At 41.8% G+C, this 15,459-nt stretch overlaps 1 protein-coding gene across 1 annotated transcript; it reads left to right on the top strand.

The window, feature by feature from the left end:
• The first annotated feature begins 2,225 nt into the window (after positions 1 to 2,225).
• On the top strand, positions 2,226 to 15,142 carry LAMP2 (lysosomal associated membrane protein 2). The gene is made up of 9 exons (XM_082323543.1): positions 2,226 to 2,357; positions 3,416 to 3,534; positions 4,063 to 4,276; positions 4,918 to 5,079; positions 5,820 to 6,037; positions 6,572 to 6,691; positions 6,950 to 7,028; positions 7,855 to 8,022; positions 9,273 to 15,142. The coding sequence occupies exons 1-9, from the start codon at positions 2,234 to 2,236 to the stop codon at positions 9,410 to 9,412; spliced, it is 1,344 nt and encodes a 447-aa protein (XP_082179669.1). The 5' UTR covers positions 2,226 to 2,233; the 3' UTR covers positions 9,413 to 15,142.
• The last annotated feature ends 317 nt before the right edge of the window (positions 15,143 to 15,459 follow it).

Here is a 15,459-nt window from a genome sequence, read left to right as displayed (position 1 = left end):
GTTATGATAGCTACCATTTGATTTCATGTCAAGCTTCACGAAATCGGCGTAAAGAAAATAAGGTAATCAGTCTTCCTTTTATGTCTGCAGACATCTACTCATTTTACAGTCTATTTCCTATGTGCAAGCAAGAGGTCAAAATATTCAGGATTCTTCACTCAGAACAAGGGGGTGTTTGAACATACCAATGTTTATTCATAAAGCTACATGTCTTGAAATAAATGTTCCAGCTGATACAAAAGGTGACATTCCACCACACAAACTGCTTGGAACATAACAACCATTTTCTCCTCCTCCAATTAATTAAAGCCTAATTCAAAGTCTCTCTCCTAATAGTGAAATCCTCTTAATGTAATTGCTCCTAACTCCCCGAGAGATCACTTTTTAAAAACAGGACTTTGCACCAAAATGGTGAAGCCTGAGGAAATGCAAAAGCCCCAGCAGCAGGACTCTCCCTGGCCTCTGAAATGCGCCATTCTTTGCGGTGGAGCTGAGAAAGACGGAAGGCTTGCTGCTTTCAGAATTCGTGGTTTCGTCAGTGCTGCTGTTACCGGACGCTCCCCCACAGCCTAGAGCAAGTGCTGGCTCAGTTATTAAATATAAAGTTTATTTCTTCAGATAAGTTTTCAGTACATTAAGCCCAAAGGCTAAATAAAAAATTATTCTAAGTATTTTGAAATGACATGAATTTTGATATTCACATGCAACGATGCTTAGACAGATGCATGTGCAAGTATGTGATACGCACGATAAGTCAGCTCTAGGTGCAGTTATTAAGCACAAAAAGAAATGCAAAGAAGCAGTGAACGTGTCCGACCACGCAAGCATGTGTGCGTGGAACCCCCATTTGTACGATGCACTGGTTTCAGCGGTGGTCCTGACTTGCCAGGTTTGGTTTTGTGATACTCTCTGGAAAAGTACGGTATTGCAAGTATACAAGTGAGAGTATTTAACGGACATTTAATCACAAATTGCGTTATTTCAACTTCCTCAAGACTTCATAACAGCTTTCCTATCAACACCATCTATACTCCCGCTGTCTCACTATATCAGGTCAATGTGTTTTATTGTCTTCTTCAAGAGCTTTCATTTTCTTCCCCCATGACTGGGCATGTCTCTTAGTGCCTGATTATTCAAAATACTATTTGCAGTTCTCCCACAGCATCAGAACCAGGAATACATTATTCCAGGAGGGCCATTCCTCGCTGAGCCTAGAGCTCCTGCCTGCTCAGGCAGCTGAGCATCAGCCTGCCATTTTCCTTGCTGTCTCCCAGCCTCAATCTCTTCTTCCCCATCTTCCCTTTCTTTGCCAAGCTAGCCTTTTTTTTTTTTTTCCCCCCAAATCAATACTCTCCAGGCTGCAAGCCAACATCCATCACATTTTATACCTCCTTCCAGCCTCAAATCCACCAGGTTTCTTGTCCACTCCTGTCTTCTCCCCCCCTCCACCCCGCTGGCTCTTTTCTCTCGCATTTGCACCAGGCAGCTGCTTTCTCCCAACTTCTTTCCGCCCCACGTTTTGCATTTCGGCGTCAGCAAAAACACAGCAAAGCATCCCAGCCTCGGCGCTGGTGCCAGCCCTCTCCCTGCATTACAGAGGCCATTACTGGAAAGGTTTCTGCCCAGTCATGGTGGAGGCAGAGTCCCCCAGGGAGCCCGACACCATCCCTGGTCGGCCCTGGGTGGCATCCCTGGAGGACGGACAGCAATGCCAGCCCTGTCAGCCCCCAGGGACACCCACAGACCACCCAGGGGTGCCCCGGCCCTACAGCAGAGCCCTCTCCCCAAGGCAGGCCTGCCTAGCCCCCACGGCCCTGCGTGGTCACCCAGTGCAGCACTGCACCACCGACTTAAATATTTAGGTCAATTTAGCCCATTTCTCCCCCTTTTTATTTATTGCAAACATGGAAAATATCTTAATTCTTTATTTTTTGCAGTAAAAGCCTCTATATTAAACTTCATTGAATGCGCATCTCCTCTCAGCTTTCTCTTCTCCACCTACAGCAGCCCCAGTGGAGACAGCAAAGGCTGCCAAAGCAAAGGGCTGGTAGCCTCCTCCTGCAGAAGCCCACCGCGGCCGCGCAGGGCCGGGGCAGGCGCAGGGTGCGGACCAGCACCGCCCGCCGCCCGCCCGCAAGGACGCTCGGCGAGCGTTCTGTCCGCCAACCATCGAATCGAGCCCCGGCGCGGCGATTGGCGGCGGGCGGGCGGCGCCGCCCCTCCCTCCCCTCACATGACCGGTGGCGAGGTTCGCATCGCGCCCGCTCGCCTCGCCCGCTCGCCGCCTCTCGCCGCCGCCAGCATGGAGCCGCGCTGCTCCTCCTGCCTCCTCTTCCTCCTGCTGCTCGGCACCGCCGGTGAGCGGGGCGGCGGGCGGGCGCCGGGCCTGCCGCCGGCGGCGGGGGGGGGGCAGGGCAGGTGTCCCCGCGGGCGCGTCCCGCTCCCCCCCGCCCCGTCGCGCCCGTGACGCGGCGGCGGGCAGCGGCGGGGGGAGCCGCGGCCCTGGCAGGCCCGGGGCCGCCTCAGCCCGGCGGCGGCTTCCCCGGGGCGGCCCCGCACTCGGCCCCGGAGCGGAGGCGGTGCCGGGCTGCCTCCCCGCTGCGCTGTCACCCGCGGAAGGGGAGCGGGGGGCCGAGGCGCGTCGCGCTGGCCTAGCGGGTCCCTGTCGCTGGTGGCGGCGGGGGGGCGCCGGCCCCGCCGGAGCCCTTCCGGGCCGGGGTGGAAGCCGGGCGGCTAACCCGTGTGTTCGACCCGGGGGCCCGTCGGCCGGGGCAGGCTCCCGGCCCGTGGCTACCTGCGCGGGTGGATCCTGTCAGCCCGCCTCGCCAGCGGCCCCTCGGAGCCGGGGGTCAGCGGCCACGGCGGGGCGAAGCAACACTGACGGTGGGGGGATGCGTCTGCGGGGATTCACGGGGTTAAAAGTCCAGCAACGACAAAAAGTTCCCTAGAAATCTAAAGGGAATCTAACAACCGTCTCTTTTGAGACAGAAATTGTGGAAACACGATGTAAGGCATCCCGATCTCATTTCTCAGAGGTCAACTTGAGTCACACCACCGATGAAACCGATAAGATGATAGGAAAACCCTGATCTGCAAGCAGTACATTGTTAAGTGCTGTGTTCATGCACTTCAGTTTGCTCAGCTTGTCCCCACAAGGCTAACGCTCGTTTAGATTATTAGTCTTTGTCAGGTAAATAGGCTATAAAATACTCTCAGTTTTTGTCTAGCTTTGATAACTTCATGGCGTGCTTCCTAGTTTTAATACTTCTTAGAAATCTAGCTACTCTTTCAGTGTCTGGCAAATTGAATCCAGTCCTGAAATAATTTACTACTTCGTAATGAGCTGTCCTCTTAAGTGGTTCTAGAAAAATGAAGTAAAAGCAATGTCTTAATAGGTAATAATCCTATCTTACAGGTTTTTTCCAGTCCTATGCAGTGGAAGTAGATGTAAAGGATGATTCTAATGCTACGTGCCTGTATGCAAAATGGATGATGAGATTCTTGATAAAATATGAAACTAACAGTAGTGATTATGTAAGTATTTGGAGGGAACTTTTGTTGAGAACTGTATTTTGTCCTGGGTAAAAGTTTAAGTACATTCTTTTACCTAGGGTGTTTGGTTTTTACCTTTTTTTTTTTTTTTTTAACTGAGTCAGGTGTTAAGAGTATTCCTAAATACTCATTCTAAAACAGAGCATAAGTTCTCAATAATACAAATAACTGAAGGTGCTCTATTACACTTACTTAAATGGCACACTGGTCAAACTTGGTGGTTTTTGTGTATCAGTGCAGTCATGTTCTTAGCCCAAATAGTAAATGTAAATCACAGCTCAGCGCGGTCAAGATTTACAGCTAAGTTAGATTTCTACCTTTGTACTTGAATCTGATATGGCTCCTTTCTAGGTCAGATGTCAGGGAGCCTTCTTCATAATTTTGTAGAATAACCTAAAATAATCTCACTAATCTTGTGCAAGGTTTCATTTAACTCCAGCAGGTTTATAACTTTGTCACGGGGAAGAACTGCGATCTGTGAAAACATATAAAATTACCCTTTTCTTCTAGAAAAACGCAACCTTGAATTTGTCATCCGGTGTGACACACAATGGAAGCGTCTGTGGCAATGACACACAAGCTGCAGTTCTGGCAGTGCAGTTTGGAGAAGGTCACTCTTGGAGCATTAACTTTACAAAAACCAACGAAACTTACCAGGGGGACTTCATCACATTTACCTACAACACCAGTGATCCTGCTGTATTTCCTGACGCTAAAAGAAAAGGTAATGTTCAGTGCAGAATCCTACTCACAAAACAGTCTCGGCCACAAGTGTCACATCTCGTGTACCTGACGAAAAACCTGGTTGGTTTTTTCAAAGTTAGAAGGACTAATAATGTATCCGATGACTTCTGTGCCATATACTGCCTAGCTATTGTTCATCATACCTGCCTGCTGGATGAAGATACAGGCTAGTTAGCATCACTGAATGTATAATTCCTTTAAGTGGAACGGAAAGAGAAGGTTAACTGTTTGAATGGACTTGATCAGTGAAGTGCTGCTAGTAGACAACAGGCATACGGAACATTCATTTTAGTGTGCGCTGCTTGACCTTCCGCCTAGCAAAGCAATACAGTGTTAGCTTTCTGTGTACTAATACCTACTAATAATAGGATTTTTTTCCTTAAATAAAATCTTAAGTAAAAGGGTTCACCTTTCTAATGGCTTGTCTCGTTCTGGAAGCTTGGTTACTTCTCTGCATCGCTTCAGGTCAGGGCACAGGTAAAATATTGAAGAGAGGTTAGGATCATTAAACTTAATTAATTCTCTCTTACTCTTTGTCTTATGGAATTATATAAAACCTAATGCTACCTATAAATGTTCTTGTAGTTCATAAGGCATTAAAATATTTGTGCTTATTTGTAGGACCAGTTACTATTGTTGTAAAGGATACTATGCGTCCAGTTCAACTGAATAACGTCTTTGTGTGTCATAACACTGACTTTTTGGAAGCAGAAAACGTAACACAGATTTTCTGGAATGTTACTGTGCAAGCTTTTGTTCAGAATGGCACAATCGGTAAAAAAGGTGAGCATTTCAGTATGTGAATGAGCGTTTTTGTATTGTACTTTAGTGCAGGGAGCAAAGTCCCATAATAAAAAATCCACCAGTTCTGAGATGTGCTGTGTTGAATAATATTCATGTAAATATCCTTCAGTGCGTCTTTCCTTGTTCCTGGAAAAATAGATGAGCCGAACAGGTTTAGTAATATATAGTAGTATAGATTGTTCCCATGCCAAGGTGGTAGTCTAATAAAGTGTGTATTCAAGTATTAAAAATAATCACTTCAGAACTACTGTTGCTACATTTGAGCTTCAAGGTTTTTAACTGGCTGCCCTCCGTTTTCAGTGGTAGCCTCTGCTTTTTCGTTTAAATAGTCCAGAGCCTGTTGTCTCATCTCATAGCTCAACTACTCAGCTTGATCGGGTTGCTTACTTTGTCTACAGCAAATACCTATCACACTTTTATAATCACTTAGCTGTCTTTGTCTGTGTTTCACTTCTGTGTCGGAGGTAAGTAGTATTGCACATGCCACATGGATTTCAAACTGTGGGCATTACAGAATTTCTGAGAATAAATGGTAGCTGTAAGTTGTTTGGAATACCGTGCCATAGTGCTGAGTTTGAGACTTCTGACTTGGTGATGAGCAGACTCCCCATGAGCCTAGATTTCAACAGAGAAATTGGTATCTGTATTCAACTGACCTCTGAAGCATAAGACTTTAATAAAATTTCAGCGCTGAAATGGTGGTTAAAATTTCTTTTCAGAGTCTAGATGTCGTGCTGATACACCTACTTCTGCACCTACTGTTCCGCCTACTATTGCCAATGTAACTACTCCATCTACCACCACCTTGTCACCTGCTCCAACCACTGCTCCCAAACCTGTGGAGAATCCAGACACAGGAAACTATTCTCTTAAAAGTGGAAATAAAACTTGTCTTCTGGCTACTGTGGGGCTGCAGCTGAATGTTTCCCAAGACAAGGTGCTTCTCTTCTATTTTAGAAGAGTAGAAAGGTTGCTGTAGTTATTTGGTATGAAATGTGAGTGCAGGGTATTTGCTTTGTGCACTGCTGGCTGTCCAGAATTGCCTCTAAGTATTGTACGTAGCACCTCTGTGACATCAGAATAGTTTTGTGACATAATATCTAGCTTCAAAACCTTACGTAGATTCAATATAACTCGTTACTGGGAGTACCTCTAACGTCATTAAAAGCCTGGAACTTTCTTAGCTTTTAAGGCTGTTGGTCCCTGCAGATACTGTCTTTCCCCACAGAGGGAGCCAAAGCTAACCTCTTGTGTTGGGTCAACAAAATAAGACTTCACTGGGCAATTTGTTTGCTTCAGTATTACCAGCGTGTAAACTTAACTGTAGTAGCCTTGGTTCGATAGTAACCAGGCTCAATCTTCCTGCTGTCATGTTCGTGACAAGCTCTTCTAGCCTAAGACTACTACTGACTGAAGCAATGTATTTCTAATGGCAGCTGAACGTCCGTGACGTGGTATCTCTGTATTCCAGCCTCTTCTGATCAACATCAATCCAAAGACAACTACCGCAGACGGTGCATGTGGTAACACAACAGCTACTCTGAAACTGAATGATGGAAATAGCACATTGATTGGTTTCACATTTGTTGTCGTGAGTAACTTCTTTTATTTTAAATTGTTTCCATGCATGATGATCACTCATAGTAAAATCCTTCTGTCACTTGCTGGTGGTAGCCTGTTCCCATATAGGAAGTGGAACTGGCTAGCTGACTGCCTCAAGACAAATGGAGAATTGGGTTAAAGTTGTAGAAAAGAGCGTGGTAAATGTGTTCGCCTTCGTAAAGCGTGTGTTCTTAAAGTTACAAATGCAGAATTGCACACTGACAGTTGGTTCTTGCTTCTTAAACAGAAAAATACCAGTGCAAGTGTACAAAGATTTTATCTGAAAGAGGTGAATGTTACACTGCTCAACCGGCTGAATGGTTCTGGTAAGAAGTAGTATCTGCCTTAAAGCAAGTGTAAGCTTTTATTCAACGTCTGTATTTATCAAATACTTCTGACTTCTTTCCAATGCTGTTCATGCTTACTGTTACTTCCTACTTTAAGTCTTTAAGGTGGTAGGAACACAAGTAATAAGCAGAAATGGCTATAAGAGTTACTTTAAACAGCAGTGTGGGATCATTGTCTTTTCCTGAACCTTCTGCTAATGGGGTCTCTTACTTTGTGATAAACGTATATAAATTAAGAGGGCTTCTTTGTAACTGTTTTCAGTAACATAATTTTTTGAGGTGTGAAATACAGTTGTACCAACTCTGAAGCTTTTTGTTTTTCCTAAACCAGCTGTTGTCTTTGATTGAAGATGCTGCTGTATCTTCCAACCACTTCTACTTTAACTCTCACTGGGAAAAGAGACCAGTCCTTCAAAACCTAAAGCATACTTTTTTCCAAATCAAAAGTATGTTTTGTTTTGTTTTTTAAAGTTGCTTGTCACAGCTGCTGCAGTTAAAAGGGCACTAAAGCTAAAATGCTCGCAACTTTGCAATGCTGGGATGAGTGGAGGCACAAGGAAAGCCTGATGTCATGTCTATATGGAGGATAGGTTACTGCTAAGTACTGTAATAATTTCAGTGCCTGACTGCTTTTGGTTAAGCAGATCAGTCGCACTTCAGACTACCTTGTTTTTCACAGTAGTCAGTGTTGAAAAGTTGGCCCCTCTAGGTTCAGCTCCTTAGTCCTAGGATTGTCTTAGCAACTCTTTTGCATTTAAAGTGGGCGTGCAAATTTCCTTTATTTTTTTTCCCCCCCTTTGTTTAGTCATTTCAAATGCAGATAACAACAATTTCAGCGAGTGGGATGCTTTCCTTGGTAGTTCTTATATGTGCCGAAAAGAGCAAACTCTTCAGATTAATGAAGATTTCCAAATGCATACTTTTAATCTATGGATTCAGCCATTTCTTGTGAAGGCAAATAAGTTCTCTACAGGTAAGAGTTCTTTTTTTGTTAATTCTTGCAATGCTTGCAGAATTCTTACTTGCTAAAAAGCACCAGCGTTGGGCACAAGCACTTTGTTTTTGAAGCTCTTGTTTTGTTTTGTTGGTTTTTTTTTTTTTAACATGTGGAATGAAGGGAAGTTCTGAGCCTGACACTCAAGTTCAAGGAAAGCTTTGTTCTCACTTAAAAAATGTCTGCTAGGTATGTTGGTTCTCCTTCATAAGACTTGAAGGAGCTAGAGACGATGAAGAGGGACTTAAGCATTGCCTTGCAGAGTAGGTTGGAAGTTACCTGACATCATCTTGACATACAGCTTTTTGTAGCTCGAATATATAAGAAAATGAGACAAAACTTTAGCAGAAGTGGACTTTGGTAATAGCGTTAGGTGTTTTGTTTCTTTTAACCTGTCAGTCTAAGGAATAGGAGTGCTGGGGGAAAAAAATGAACTGACAGAGCTTCTTTCAGAAGCAGTCTTGAATATCCAGAACTAAAGAAAGATTCTAAAACGTTTGTTTGCTGCATTATCCTGGTCTTGTCTGGGGAAAACTGAAATGGCTTAAATGACCTCTTTCTTAATCTTTAGTGTAACCTGGTCTTTGTACTTCATGATAATACTTGCAGCACAGTCTTATTAGACTACACTAATCTGTAGACAAATAGATTGGGTGCAGATTTTTGAACTTCCTTTTTTAGGCAGAGGTAAGTTAACTCCCCAAATGAACGTAGGGTAAGCAGTATTTATCGTGACACATTCTAAAGAGTTACGATCCCGTTTCACTCAGTAGTTCAAGTTGCAGCTAGCTTCCTTCTTCTCCTAATTACAGTTATTTCATCTCTCTGTAACATGTCTCCATTCTGGATAGGTTCTTGATACCAAATCTAGGTCACTCCATTCTTAATGAGTAAAAGCACCAGACTTGCCTTAAGCATGAAACAGATAAGCCTGGTTCTGTCTTAAAAGTAGAAGAATGGCTGCTCCCTTGTCTAGTACAGATCTTGTGCACATGAAAACTTGTACACCGGGGCACTTCTGTTAGCTTACTATAGTCTTATCAAATGTTCCAAGTGATTATAATGCTTAATATATGCTAGATGTATCCATGAGACCTCTGCAGTTCTTTCTCTCTTAGTTCAAAGATGTAATAATACTTGATTTTTTTAACACCTTCATATTAAGGAAAACACTTGGCAAGTATTATGTCTTTATTTATTCCTTGTTGCAACCTTTTTCTCATCTACAGCCCAGGAGTGTTCGTTGGATGATGACAGCATTCTAATCCCAATTGTAGTTGGTGCTGCACTTGCTGGCTTGATTGCCATTATAGTGGTTGCTTACATAATTGGCAGAAGAAAAAGCTATGCGGGATATCAAACTTTGTGAATCTAAATGTGATTCCTGTTCTGATTTCACTCTAAACAAAGCAAGTGCAAGTTCTGACGTCCAAAAAAGACCCAAAACTTAGGAGTAATTACTAGCCACAGCTAATTGGAGTTGAGAAACAAAGAGAATGTTTCTCAGATGAAGCAGAACTACGTTTTTAGTTTTCCTGCTCTAAGAAGACGACGTGGGTTTCATAGCTGTATTGAAGATGTCAAATATTGGATGAATTGCTAGGCTAAGGACTTTATCTTGCAAAAACCCTGAAGTGTTTAGGATTTACTTCTGCTTTTTACAAATTGTAGCCTGAAACAAGAACACATTCTAAACTGATGTGCATTGGGCAACTCCCAGAATAGCATAGAATTTGTACTTGCTTCTCTCCTCTGCGTTCCTTAGTTGTTGTCATAATTGTGGGTTAAGCTGGCAGCGTTAGTCACTATGTTGACTCGTATAGTATTTAACAAGGATTGTATGATGCCCAGTAACAACTTTGTTTTTCATAGAATTGAACTTCAGGCTGGTGATTAAGTGATCTTTTGAAGTGGCAGCAGTAAATTACTTGGCTTTGACGGAATTTGAGTAGTTTACTCCTGCCTTGGTGTAGTTTCAGGAATCGTTCCTGTACCCTGGCTGTACAGACAAAATGGGTAACCTATACTTGCCAAATGGTGGATATATAGGAAGACTTCAGTGCCGTTTCCAAATGCTTTCAAAAAAAAAAAAAAAAATTACTGTTAGGCACTGAACTCTTCATCACTTATTATACCTTGGCAATCATCTGAAATACTCAGCTGAGGCAGAGTTCTGCTAAATTAATGCAAGCTTTTTTGCTGGCATCAGTTTAAAGGGAATAACCTCTCTAAATATTCCAGAACTTTAAAGTGCACTTAACTTTATATCATACTCTGCACAGAACTGGTCTGTCTTGTTGCTTTGAATGACCATTGTTTAAAGATGCTTTCATTTAATGAGCCAGTATCTGTTGTTGCAGCTTGAGCTGTCTTTAAATCTTCATCTTGAATGGTTCTCTGCCAATCAAAATTCACATTATAACTGCCCGCCATTGGCATTCTGAATGTTTAATGTACTTTGTGTTTGATTGTTTGCTGTGTAGCATTTATTAATGTTAAGAATGCAAAAGCCAAACAAGTCTGAGATGGACCCACAACACCCGTTTTTCCTTGCTGTGCGGAAAGAATAACTAGCTTAAAAAATGCAGTGCAACTGGACTGTTCTTAAACTGCAGCTCTGTAGAGACTAACCCTTGCTGCACAACTTTTCTCTGGCCTCCTTGTGCTGTAATACATAGGTTTTACTGCATGGAAAAAAAAGTCTTTTTGACTTGTAGATAAGTGTGGCTTTTTTGCATATGTCATAACATGAGCTGCCTAAACTAGTTATTTAATGAACATAACGTCTCCCCCTTTAGAATGAGTTCAGCCTGCATCAAACCTGGTTTAGTGTTTTATTAGTGTTTTCTAGGGTTGTACAGATGTCTGTGGCATGTTTGTATACAAATCATAAAACACACTTCTTTCAGTAATTTTTTTTTTTGTAAAAACAGTTTACTCTTGACACTAGCCAAGGAAGCAAGTATGGGTGGATAATGCTTACTCTAGCTTGTAGTCTACAGCTTGAATTTTGCATCAGTTACTGAAATTCATTTTAATGAAAGTGGGGAACTACTATAAGTTTAATCCTGAAACAGGCTTCAAGACTTTCCGTTTTAATTAAAAAAAAAAAAAGGTGGATCTAATAACTTTCATATTAATATATCCTCAAATGCAGATGTTCATATAGATTTGTAGCAGTTTTGTGACTGATGTTCAGTGGCACCAGTTATATGTGCATTTTGGTTAAGGAGTAGTTACCAAGCTGTATTCATCTCACCACACAAATTTTTGAACTGTGCACGGTTTCCAAGTGACAATACAGAAGATTAGTGCAAACTGCTCTCAAAATTCAACGATAAAAACCTGCAACTTAATCTTTATTTGCAAGTATAGTGGCTCTGAGATTAAAGTACTCCTAGACTGATGTGCAGATAACTGGTGCAATAAACATCTAAGTTTCACCTGACTGCCTGTTGTTATAAAACCACTAGTTTTCCTGTATGTATTACTCCATAGGGAACTGTCAACCTGTTCAACATGTGCTCTAAATAATAAAGATTGTTCTATTTCTTAAGGAAACTTGTTCACATTTTTTAACTGATTTGAAAACAGACATCTTGTACTGTCTTTTTTTTAAAGAAAATAAACTAAATGAGTAAGGTCAACTTCAATCAGTCTATATCTGAGATTCTGTTACATAGCCGGTGAAGGTCCCCTGTTGTCTGTGTCTCAACGCTTTGTTTTGCAGCACATTCTGAAGTGTGCTTGGGTACAATCCTCTAGCAGAAGACAGCTTGGGAACTAATTGAGACACTGTATGTCTGGTTCGTCATTAGAAATTTGCTCGTAAACTTTTTTGTCAATTGTAACTCCATCCAGACAAGATGTTGTTATGATTGATTTTGCTAGCCATCTTTAAATTGGTGTACAGCTGTGAACAGTTCAGTTTCTTCTTGCAGTCATCCTGGAAAATGAAGTTGGCCTCTGCATTCAGCAAAAGTGGGAAAGCATTAGGGAGCCTTCTGGGAATCGGTTAGTAGCTTCATCCTCTAAGGTGGAAGCTGTGTTGATCCTGTCTGTGCTGCCAGTTCTTCTGGTAACAGTACCACTGTATACTTTTTTCTGCATCAAGAGAGACACTGGTCTTCCCGTTACCATACCTCTTTCTAGCCTATCTTGTGAATTCTATGGTTATATGACAAGAGAAAAAAGTGCAGTCTAATCCTATACCCTTTCTTCTTCATTCTAGCCTGCACTGCTTGTATAATCATTATGTTAAAGCTACCTTCTCATCTGCTACACAGTGTCAAAATAACATTAGCACCTTTCTGAAGCGTAAGCTGAAGTCAGCTGAAGCTTTTTCAATGTGAAGAAAAACACAAATATTTTAATAGGCTCTTGTTAAAGAGCATAACAGTGGGGTTCCTAAGGATGTAAATTGGTCAAAGTGAATTTAAACTACACTGGGACTGCAGGCATCAAATTGCCGTCAAGTTATCAGTACAAGCCAGTCTGCAAGAGTCTGTGACAAAACTTGGAACACGCAGGAGTTACTGCTGTCCTGTAATAAGTGTAAAGCCTTTTTTTTGGTTTGTTTTTTTGTCAGAGCATTACTATTTTTACTGTAATTCTGTCTCTTCTGGAGACTTGCAGTGAATATCTAGACACTGGAAGACTGGACTTTGTGGTGTACGATAATGATAAATCTACAGTAATATGCAGATACATGCTTTTCAAGAAAGTATGTCATGGAATTATGACTCTGTGATGTTTGGGGAGGGGGAGGAGGTCGGGTTTGTGGATGACCGTCTGATATCCTTCTGGGGAAAGGCGTAACAGTTTTAAATAATTAGAGGGAGATTATAGTGTTAAATACTTCTATTTAAATGCATTTCTTTTTCAGACTTTCCCTTGTTCTATTTAGCTGAAGACCAGCCCAGAGGTGGGCAACTTCATTGTAGCCATAGCAGTAGGAGCAGCTTTGGGAGGATTAGTTGTCCTAGTACTTACTGGCTTACTTTGTTGATTACAAGAAATGCTGTAATGCTGGATACAAGTAGTTTTAAAATGGGAAAGCTTAAGTTTATTTAAAAAAAAAAAAAAATCTGAACTCAAAAGATGGCTTGCTTGCAAAGTCAGGCAAACAGGGTTTGCTAAAAACAAACCTGGTTAAGAAATGATGCAGAATGTGTTGTCATGGTTTGTTTGAACCTAACAACTTAGGCAGAATATGTTCTGGTTCATAATTGATGAATTAATTTCAGTTCCTCCAAAATACTACACTTTTAATTTCAGAATATTAAAGACATGGAGTGGCATTATGTGAATAAAAATAGTTTTGTTCTGGTCAGTGGAAACAGCATTTAACTTGGGTGTGTTTGTGGATGTTGAATATTAATGTGTATAATCTATTATAGACTGCAGTTTGTTGTGATTACTATTGGCTGTGCCTTATATACAGTTTACTAAATATTAAAATTGTGCTCTAAGATACCAAGATTTCTGATATTTTAGCTTAAAGATGCCATGCTAGTAGTCCTCAAAAGAAGCTTTTCCAGCCAATGAAGGCCTTTTTTTTAATTTTTAAATTTACCACAGCGTTCTCTATTGTGTAGCATATGCCAATGAAACCACAGAATTTTGGGCTATCAGTTGCATCTCATGATTGGAATTAAAAAGGAAGATAGCTTTCATACTGGGACTAAAAATCTTGGGGGCCAAAATTTCTGATTATTTTGAATGGAGACACATTCAACTACATATGTTGAAAAAGCTGTTCCTCCTGGCCTGAACGTGGAGGTGTACAGTTTGCCGTGGTGTACAGTTACCAGGTTCTGCATTTGAAGAAACTTGCTTCTAACAATTGTACAGTAACAATACATGGAGAGAGGTGTGCCAACAACAGTGGCAAACTGGAGAGAGGTAAAGGATGGAACGTTCCTGGTATGAAACTTTAAATCCTTTTTATCCTGGGAATTCCTTATAACAGTGCCGTAGTGTGATGCGTACTGCAGCGATCGCCTGCCTTTAAAGAAGAGAGACGGGGAAATTCTGTCGCTGCCTGCTGGGCACTTTTCATCCTTAGCAAATTGATTCATGTTTGGTACTAATGACCTGTTATCCAGCATGTAGTAGTTAAATTGTGTATGCTGATCTTCAGTAAACGAAGATGACTAAACATCAGATGCAGTTCTCTTTTTAAGATGTTTAAATACCAGAACATTTTGAAATGGCTCACTGTATAAGGTACATATTTCCTTTCCTCTTTTTTTCCCTTCCAGGTGTTGCTCTACTTGGCAGTAGGTGCTTTTAGCTTGTCAGTGTTCAGTATTTTCAGGTGCTGAACCTCCATGTGGTGGTTTCTTTCCTCTTGGCCAAAGGCTTTGGATAGCCTTTCGTGAAAGGGTAGTGGCAAGCCTGTACTGGACTGTAGTGAGCTAAAGCAAGACAGTAATTTACCCCGTAACTGAGGTTGATTCAGTTAGAGGCTCAAATGGTTTCAATATTCACTTAAAACAACAGCGAACTTTTGATAAAGCACTGCATGTGTGTGTGACGCTCTGCTCTAATATTAACACAAGCAAAGTTGTTTTAAAAGGAGTTCTGCTTTATGAAAAGCATGTAAGTTGAGCACCCTTACAGTTTGGAAGCGGTACACGGACAGGGTATTGTATCTTACCAACCATCTCACCTTGGCACCGTGCAAGTGGAGCTCTGCTCTCTTTACGAACAGGGGAAGAATGCCAAGCCCTGCCTCCCTCTCTCAGGCGTATCGCTGAGTCTGAAATCAGTTCCCACTGTTGTTTGCTAATCCTTGCGTGAGTGTTTGTATCAGCAAGGAGTTCCTTACGTATTTTACAACCTGTATATTAAAAACCACTGTAGCATCACAGCTGTCTCTTCTTTTTTTTTTTTTTTTTTTTTTTTTCCCTCCTATGTTGATTTCGGTATGGTCTGCATAGTTCTCAGCTTAAACTGATAACCCTGTTCTTGTATTTGGATTGAAAATAAAGAAAGTTGCCCACCCAAAGAGAGTCTTTCAGTGTTTTCCATTCAGTGCTTTCAGCATATGTGTCCTGGCTGTCTCTTGCAGTTTTCAGTAGGTTTCTACTTCGTTACTTGGTTTGCCGTCTGTTATTTCTCTTCGTGTCTAGAACCTAGAGAAGTGCTGGTGACTTGAGGCTTTGGGAAGTCACTTGGACAAGGCAGTAATATAGCAGCCTGTCTTTTGGTGTTGCTATGTTGCTTGTTAACCCTGAGGTGTGATCAGCAATGCGTGCTCAGACTGCTGTTCTGTCCTCGCATTTCTAATCGAAGTGGACTGCTCGCTAGAGAAAGATGAAATTAAATGTACAAATCAGAAAAAGTATATTACCGAAACAAATGACGTGTAGTATATATGTCTGAAGAAATCAATCTTTCTATTGATTCTTA

Source organism: Platalea leucorodia, assembly GCF_965183815.1.
Source record: "Platalea leucorodia genome assembly, chromosome: 10".
In the NCBI taxonomy this organism is placed as follows: Eukaryota; Metazoa; Chordata; class Aves; order Pelecaniformes; family Threskiornithidae; genus Platalea; species Platalea leucorodia.
Note: the sequence above shows the minus strand (reverse complement) of the source record. Positions and strands in the feature narration are given on the sequence as shown.

Excerpts from the sequence above, each read along its gene's own strand:
- LAMP2 (XM_082323543.1), top strand. The coding sequence starts at position 2,234 with ATGACCGGTGGCGAGGTTCGCATCGCGCCCGCTCGCCTCGCCCGCTCG. Across the intron at positions 6,038-6,571 it reads TGAATGTTTCCCAAGACAAG|CCTCTTCTGATCAACATCAA; the intron begins GTGCTTCTCTTC and ends TCTGTATTCCAG. Across the intron at positions 6,692-6,949 it reads TTGGTTTCACATTTGTTGTC|AAAAATACCAGTGCAAGTGT; the intron begins GTGAGTAACTTC and ends CTTCTTAAACAG.